Source organism: Lactuca virosa, chromosome 2 (genome assembly GCF_052849685.1).
Source record: "Lactuca virosa cultivar CGN04683 chromosome 2, Lactuca_virosa_CGN04683_v6, whole genome shotgun sequence".
NCBI lineage: Eukaryota > Viridiplantae > Streptophyta > Magnoliopsida > Asterales > Asteraceae > Lactuca > Lactuca virosa.
The window spans coordinates 5,596,882-5,605,804 of NC_136427.1; the positions used below are offsets into that span (position 1 = coordinate 5,596,882).

At 32.7% G+C, this 8,923-nt stretch overlaps 1 protein-coding gene across 2 annotated transcripts; it reads left to right on the forward strand.

The window, feature by feature from the left end:
* Positions 1 to 2,164: 2,164 nt before the first annotated feature.
* LOC145158846 (serine/threonine-protein kinase/endoribonuclease IRE1b-like) lies at positions 2,165 to 8,373 on the forward strand. 2 transcript variants are annotated; one of them, XM_079077702.1, is made up of 6 exons: positions 2,165 to 2,460; positions 3,038 to 3,275; positions 3,534 to 4,726; positions 5,659 to 5,831; positions 6,606 to 6,852; positions 7,806 to 8,373. In XM_079077702.1, the coding sequence occupies exons 1-6, from the start codon at positions 2,294 to 2,296 to the stop codon at positions 8,254 to 8,256; spliced, it is 2,469 nt and encodes an 822-aa protein (XP_078933828.1). In that variant the 5' UTR covers positions 2,165 to 2,293; the 3' UTR covers positions 8,257 to 8,373. The 2 variants fall into 2 exon arrangements, with proteins under 2 accessions (XP_078933828.1, XP_078933829.1); XM_079077703.1 differs by lacking the exon at positions 2,165 to 2,460 and having other exon boundaries at positions 3,044 to 3,102; positions 3,194 to 3,275.
* Positions 8,374 to 8,923: the final 550 nt, after the last annotated feature.

Here is an 8,923-nt window from a genome sequence, read left to right on the forward strand (position 1 = left end):
ACTTTTGTTATTGGATAAATTTTGGTTGTTATTTATTTCACATTTGACATGTTATACGTAATTGTTTTTTACAAGTCAAGTATGATTTCGAATGGTGAAGCTTTAGCTTTTCTTTTACTTGTGTGGTATTGGTTGAGGTTAAACCGGGCAAGGCTAAACAAAATTCATAGAATAAGAGATAACGATTCGAGCAGGTACGCATATACACAAGATTTGATACACGGATGCCCTATACAATGTTATAATATGATGCATCTTACATAAGAGGCATTTGTATTATTATGCAATCACTTTACGCAAAGAAGTTGGTTGCAAGCTAGTAGGATGATAAGAATTGAAGATAAGATGACTATGTTTTTACATGTTATAGGATATAATGAACATTTTCTAGCGGTTAATGGAAGATTTCATCACTCCACACAAACCATTCATCAATGTTTTCACGAGGTCCTAACTGCAATGATGTGTTTTGTGAAAGAAATTATAGTACCAACAATTCCTACTCCAAAAAGACATTTCTTAGAACGACATAGACGGTTAAAAGCCATATTTTCCAGAGCAATAGGTGCACTAGATGGAACTCTTGTACATGCAGTTGTGCCCGTTGATCAACAAACGCGATATAGGGGAAGAAAAAAAGGTGAATGTTATCAAAATGTATCAGGAATTTGTGATTTTGATATGATATTCACCTTTGTATGGGTTGGATGGGAAGGCATAGCACATGATTCAAGAGTTTTGAAAGAAGTTGCATTCAATCCGACTTCCAGATTTCCATTCCCTTCGCCAGGTTTATAATCTTTATATAAGTTTTATTATTTATATTCTTTATGTAAGTTTTATTATCTATATTCTTTATATAATAAATGTCACTCACCTACAGATAAATATTAACTTTGTGACGCCGCATATACCAACACTTGTGAGTTCATGGCTCCACACCAATGTACAAGGTATTAGTTAGTTGATTTTCGAAGACGATGGGCTTTAACTAAAGAAGAAAGGTTCAATCATGCTCATGCACGACTTAGAAATTTTATTGAGCGTGCTTATGGTGTATTGAAGGCGAGATTCCCAATCTTAAAACAAATGACTCCTTATCCTTTTCCGATACAAAGAGACATAGTCATTGCTTGTGTCGCAGTCCATAATTTTATAAGGTGATACAATATCCAAGATAAGTTATTTGCAAATTTTGAAGAGAACGTTATGGTTAATCCTGATGTGGAAGATGGAGGAATTGAGGGCGAAAACACATAAGGCATAGAATGCGGTTCAGAAGCCATTGAATACATGGCTTCTTTGCGTGAGCAAATTGCTAATCAATTATTTTCACCTGATTTAGTTTAGAATTATATGCAAATTAGTATGTTATTTTCAAATTTCAGTATGTTTCTAGTTGGATTTTAATTGATTTGTGTTTAATTACTTTGTATGACAATTTATATTTGGATTTTTAAATGATTATTGTGTAATCATTTAAACTTTGTATGACAATTTGTATGTTTTTATAATTATTTAGCAACTTCATCCATCACAGTATAGAAGAGAAGAGTAATATGGTCATTTTTCATCATTCAACACAGTTAATCAGATGTACAATCAAACAACATGATTTCTTTCCCAGACAGAAAACTTTCCCAGACAGCACTTTCCCAGACAACACTTTCCAAGACAACAACTATCAAACAAGACCTAGGCTTTGTGCTTACGCTTTTGTGGTTTAAACACTTTCAGGTAATTCCAGTTCCAAAGGGAAGGACCCGGCTTGACTGCATAACATTTCCCCTGATGATTTTCCGCATGATGATTGTTAATGTACTCTGATTATGATACATTTTTACCATGATGGGTATTTGGAACAAATACTATGTGATTTGATGAATTAAAGATGCAAATTTTTATGCTGTTTTGGGATGTTACAACTGCCACCACCACCATTACCATCACCCACCACCGCCGCCACCACCACCACCGCCACCACCACCGCTAACCAAACAAGATATGGAATTGGATTCAACGTGTTGACTAGTATGGTGTTTGCTTAAAACATATAGGGACTTATTTTGAGCTTTGAACATAATTAAGGGACTATTTGTGCAATTAATTTTTAGACGGTAACAGACGAACGTTTTGGAAAAAGGTTTTGGGGTCAAAGAGAAGCAATTGATAATGGATATATTGATGGAGAGGAGTCAGATTCTTCACAAAACCCCACATATCCAATCGTCAGAGCAAATCGAATACCCCCTTTCAATTAAATGGTGAATAATTTACAAGTCATCTTACTAAAATGAGAATGAGAGGACCTCTAATTTCACTTTTGCGCCTTTTGGCCGTGATTCCAGCGGCATATGGGAGTCTGCCGGTGCTCCCGCCGCCTTCAACGACGTCCGATTCTACTGTTACGTATCAATTTCATCTTCCGCCGCCGCTTCCGGCCAAGATCAACTCAACACCGTAAGTAGTTCAATTGCTTTTGCTTTTACATGAAGGGATTTAGGATTTTGGGATTAGGGCTTTATTATAGTAGATTGTTAGCAAAATCCATGAATTCGAGATGGCTCATTAATTGATCTTTTTAGTATAGTGATTTTGTTTGATTGTGTGGAAATCTCCATTAACAAATTTTTTCCATTTCATTCAAACTATAAGGTTGTAAAGTCGCTGCCTTTTCACACAAGATCTCCCCCACTTGAAAATGATCTATAAGAAGTCTATACCTTTTTCTTTAATTTTATTTTCTGAGATTTAAATAAATTTATAGGTCAATCAAACACTTATGATCTTAAAAGAATTTAGCAAACCTTCTGGGGCTTTGTCTATATAATTATGAAAACTAATAAGATTTCCTTGAAGAACCGAAGCTTGTTTTTGAAATTTAGAAATGCTGGAGAAAGCACATGAAGGATTAACTAATTGATCTTTTTTTCAACAGATTATGCATTGTAGGATTTTTTTTGGCATATGTTAACAAATTGCATACATACCTTTATAATGTCATTGAAATATCTTTTATGCCATGTTTTCCATTCAGTAAACAGGATGCTATATTGGTGGCTGCACCAGATGGCACATTATACCAAGTAGATATCAGTTCAGGTAAAATTCTTTGGTCTTTTCCATCTGGAGCACCAATATATGATTCACATCAAGCTGTTAATTTGGAGGATGATGAGCATAATTCCTCTAGGCAGCAGCAGCACAATAAGTTCTATATAGATTGTGGAGATGACTGGCAACTCTATATCCATGCCAAGAACACTAAAGCAGAGGTCAGCAAATACACTCCTATTAATGTATCTTTGTTTTCAATGTGTGCTATTCATCCTTCTTGCAAATCTTAGGTTTGATTTAGCATTTCTTCAAGAAAGATTGTTAGTTTTCAACATTTGGTGCAACTCTGAGACACAAACATATCCATTTTGCTTATGTTATAGTTCAATAATACGAAATAGGTTGTCTTACAGAAGATAATGATCTTTTTATGCCATTGAATGCACTATGATCTTACATTTTCTTATGGTACCCAGAAACTTCCATTTGGAGTAGAAGAGTTAATCGGACGTACTCCACATGTTTCAGTTGATGGAGTTCTCTTAGGTTCAAAAAAGACAACTGTATTCCTTGTTGACCCACAAACCGGTAAAATAATTTACACCTTCAAGTCAAACGGAGGTCAAACCCCCGAACAAAATTCCATAATACTAAAGAAAGATGCTAACAAATGGAATGACCCAACCACATTGGACTTTGACCCTGTTGACCATGACCAACTTCTCTACATCAAGAGGTTTGACTATGAGCTAAAATATTCATCATCAACAACCGGAAATGTTTTATGGTATCTCATGTTTGCTGATTTTGAAGCTTCTCAATGTCATGGATCAAATACCTTTTTAGGTGGAATGCAAGATTTTTGTCAGACAAATTATCCGGTTTTTCGTGTTCGTGATCCCCGTGAATTGGAGTCAATTTTTATGGTCAGCAAGCTAGAAATGTCAATTAATGGTGGTCAAACATTTGCCCTACCTCCTCCTGATGATGAAATGCCCCAACAAATTGTTCCATATTTGCCCGCTAAGCCTCGACATATTTACGAAATACCCCCTCAAATTCATCATAGTAACAAGACTGAAAATCTGAGTAGTCTTCTTGTCAACTTGCATGGGTTTTTGGTTGCTGGGGTTTCGTTCTTGATAGCATTCATCTTTTATTTATGGAATTTTTTGAGGAAAGAGAAGAAAGTAAAAGAGGTGGTTAGTGTAATTAAGGTGCAAAATGTAACACCATCCAAAAAGAAAAAAACCCGGAAATCTGGAGGAAATAATCACGTAATTTCTGAACGAAAAATTGGGAAGTTATTGGTTTTTAATAAAGAAATTGGGAAGGGAAGTAATGGAACAGTTGTATTGGAGGGAATTTATGATGGTAGAGCTGTTGCTGTGAAAAGGATTGTGAAGGTGCATCATGATGTGGCATTAAAAGAGATACAAAATCTGATTGTATCTGATCAACATCCTAATATTGTTAGGTGGCATGGGGTTGAGTATGATCAAGATTTTGTTTATATTGCACTTGAACGATGTGTATGTAGTTTGCATGATTTGATATTGTTACATGGTGATTTGAATGTTGAATTGCAATCGACAATGGAAGTATTCAAAGATTTGAAATTATGGAAGCCTAACGGGTATCCTTCTCCAGTTTTGCTGAAAGTAATGAGGTTAGACCATGTTTCCTTTTCCCTCCTTAGTAGGATAGATGATTTTTAAGAAATATTTGAGAATATCACTATAAACATGGGAAAATGGAAAATTTTACAATGTATTTTCGTTTAATTGTTAATTATAGCATCTTACTTTCATCTATTTCAATTACAGTTTAGAACATTGTACTTTCATTTTTTTATTAACACATTATACTTTGAAAAATACACCCAATTTTTGCATAGCATTTTCAAATATTTTTCTTACTAAGATATTGTTTTTTGAAAATTCTACCCAATTATAATAGTTAAAGTTGCTTTGTATTTGGATGGTGTTTTCAAAGTACAATGTTTACCAGGAATAAATAAAGGTATAATGCTATAAATATAATAATCAAATCAATGGAAATTATAGCAATGTTTTTTCATTTATATGTTTGTTATAGGATCTTCCATTCATTTCTTTTTATTACAACTTTATATTTCACAAAATCTACCAAATTACAGCATTGTATTACTATTTTTTTTTTCTTCTTTGTACTTGAAAATCTACTCAATCTTAGAAGTGAAAGTTGCTTTGTGTTTGGATAACATTCCTATAAATGGGTAGATTTTTCGAAGTACAATGCTGTAATAGGAAGAAATGAAGTAGAGTTCTATGATAAACACATACATGACAATACGTTGCTATTTCTTCCAAAATTTGTAAACTGCTATGTCTTAATGGGGAAAGCCTCATTTTCCTGAATTTCTCTACCAAGTCGTTTTTTCTATGAGTCTACAAGAACTATTCATATATAGCTTATTAGATTAACCCATGTCTCCATTAAGTCAAAAAGAAACAACTTATTATGTAGCCATTCTTCTTTTTTTTTTTTTTGGCTGATAGATGCAACACTACTAGAATTTATTTTTAACTTATAATATCTTTTAACAAATAAAAATTGCAGGGATACAGTTACTGGACTTGCCCATTTACATGAGCTTGGAATTATTCACCGGGATTTAAAGCCTCAAAATGTCTTAATACGCAAAGATAGTTCCATTAGTGCAAAGGTCTCTGATATGGGCATTAGCAAACGCCTATCTGACAACAAATCTTCTTTAACCAAAACCACAACAGGCAAGTAGTCTTCTTTTTTATATTTTCATTATGATGATAGATTACTTTACTAATATTTGAATTGGTGCAAAATGAAATAATAGCAATGTAGTTTCCAATTGTTTCTTAATATAGAATTGCACTTTCAAATTATTAGAGAATTGGACTTAAAAAACATTTACCCATTGTAGCAATGAGATTCAAATTATGATGACATGGCACAAGTTAACATTTTGTTTGAGCTACGTCATTGTCCATATTAGATATTTCCAAAAAAAAAAAAAAAAACTATAGCCAAGATGAGAGAAAGGGTAGTTTTTATAAAAAAAGTATCTGACATTATGGAGAGTTTTTTCAAAAAAAAAAAGTTATAAATTTCATTTCATATGTTCATATCATTATTAGTGATCTAAATCTCGTATGATATGGACTTCTTGTAAAAAAAATTCAAAAAATCCTAAATTTTTTGACACGTCAGCAGTATTTTACACGTGTAAGCTCTACAATCTACATACACAATGACATTGCATAAAAACATTACCTTGTGCCATACTGCCATGACATCATAACTAATTAACTATAATCTCATTCATATAATGAGTAAAATTTCGAAGTGCAATGCTGTAATAAGGAACCGTTTAAGAGTACAATGCAGTAATAAAGAAAAAAAAGTACAATGCTATAATAAGGAACAACTAAAAACTGAAAACTTACTTATCCCTATTTGAATAACTATAGCGACTTTATTTTATTTTATATATTTTTTAAATAAATGTTTATAATATTTGCATTTAGGTTATGGGAGTTCAGGGTGGCAAGCACCGGAGCAACTTCGGAATGAAAGGCAAACACGTGCTGTGGATTTATTCAGTTTTGGGTGTTTGCTGTTCTTCTGTATCACTGGTGGTAGACACCCATTTGGTGACATGCTTGAGCGCGATATAAACATTGTGAATGATCGAAAAGATCTTTTCTTGGTGGATAATATTCCAGAAGCTTTTCATCTCATCTCCCACCTCCTACATCCGGATCCACAATTCAGGTATATACAATATCTAAAATGTTTTCTAACATGATAAAACTGTTTTCATATTAAACACAATAGAGCACAACTTTACTTTCACGATTAATTATATTGATTTAAGTCACTTAACATTATACTTTCATTTGATCATTTAAAAACCCTTTTTTTTTTTGCAACTTTTACTATTTTATCAATTTAGCCACTCTAGTATTATAATATATAGATCATGAAAATATGATTAGTTTATTTGCTAAATTGATAAAATTGTCAAGTATAGTTTTTTTCCAAAACCATGAAACGGGGAAATTGGTTATTTTAAACAGTACAAAATTTATATACTACTAAAAAATGGGTTTACAAACAGTAAAAAATAATGGTTTAAATTTGAATACTACAAAACAACAATTAAATAGCTAAACGAGTAAATTACACAAATGGTCCCTATGGTTTGGGGTAATTTGCGTGCTTGGTCCCAAATTTATTTTTTTAACTCGGAAGGTCCCTACTATTTGTTTTTGTTACGCGCTTGGTCCTTGTCTTACCTAAAAAGACATTATTTAAATAGGGAAAAATGGTGGATAGGTAAGGTAAGGTGAGGGGGGTGGGGTTGGGGGTGTGTTTATTTAAATAAATAAAAAAATCAAGGGCAAAATAGTCTTTTTAGGTAAGACAAGGACCAAGCGCGTAACAAAAACAAACAGTAGGGACCTTCCGAGTTAAAAAAATGAGTTAGGGACCAAACGCACAAATTACCCTAAACCATATTGACCATTCGTGTAATTTACTTAAGCTAAATTGATACGTCATGCTTTTGGTATTTTGCCTTCCTTCAAAATCATATACCCATGAAAAATAACGTTTTAAACCGTCAGAAAAAGTATAATGGTTTAATTACTATAGAAACTAGTCGACTCACTAAATCAATAAAATAGCAATAGTACGATTTTACCCTTATGTTTTCACCTATCCAGACCAAAAGCCGCAGAAGTCTACAACCACCCGCTCTTCTGGGACGCGGAGACCCGTCTCTCCTTCCTCCGAGACGCAAGCGACCGCGTAGAGTTAGAAGACCGTGAAACAAATTCCAATCTTCTAAAATCACTCGAAGCCACGGGCCCACAAGCCTTAGGTGGCAAATGGGACGAAAAACTAGACAACACTCTCCTAACCGACATCGGGCGTTACAGAAAATACAAATATGATAGCGTACGTGATTTATTACGCGTTATAAGAAACAAATTGAATCATTATAGAGAACTCCCGAAAGAATTGCAAAGTGTGTTGGGTGTGGTCCCCACGGGGTTTGAAGGGTATTTTAGTAGTCGGTTTCCGAGGCTTGTTATGGAAGTGTATAAGGTTTTGAAAGAATATTGTGGATATGAAGAGTTTCTTCATAAGTATTATAGAGAAGGGAAGTTTTAAGTTATATAAAGTGTTTGTTGAATGTTGATGATGGTTTTTTTATTTTTGTTAGGAAATGTGACATGGTGTATATATATATATATATTTTAACTAAAAAGATGGCTTCTGAATTTATTATATCTTATCCCAATACTAATGAATATGGGCAAGTACTCCACTATTACTATCAAAATTGACAATCTCTTTTATTTTTTACTTATAAAAGCAACGTAGATGTATATTTTTTGGTTTTTCAATGCACTTGTATTTCTTTAAGTAATGGCAATATATTTGATTTACTATCGGTGATTGCAATGTACTTATATTTCAAGGATAAATGCAATAATTAATTATATATTATAAGTTTATAACATTCAAAAGTTATTTCTTTCTCATTTTTTTTTCCTTATTAGGAGATTATATTTTTAACAATCTACATAGTTATAACAATAAAGTTTATTTATATATGGATAGCATTGCTATATGTACCCTTTTTAGAATACAATGTTGTTATAGGGATAAATGGAAGTAGTATCTTGTAATAAACACATCTGGGGCCATCTCTTATCATTTAAACTTGTGTTTCCATTGCTATCATGGATAGAGAATTATAAGTAAGTAGCTATTAAATATATATATATATATATATATATATATATATATATATATATATATATATATATATATA

What these genes read in the sequence shown, in the direction of transcription:
- LOC145158846 (XM_079077702.1), top strand. Translation starts at nt 2,294, where the DNA reads ATGAGAATGAGAGGACCTCTAATTTCACTTTTGCGCCTTTTGGCCGTG. An exon ending in GTTTTGCTGAAAGTAATGAG is followed by an intron (nt 4,727 to 5,658) that starts GTTAGACCATGT and finishes TAAAAATTGCAG; the next exon opens with GGATACAGTTACTGGACTTG. An exon ending in TTTAACCAAAACCACAACAG is followed by an intron (nt 5,832 to 6,605) that starts GCAAGTAGTCTT and finishes ATTTGCATTTAG; the next exon opens with GTTATGGGAGTTCAGGGTGG.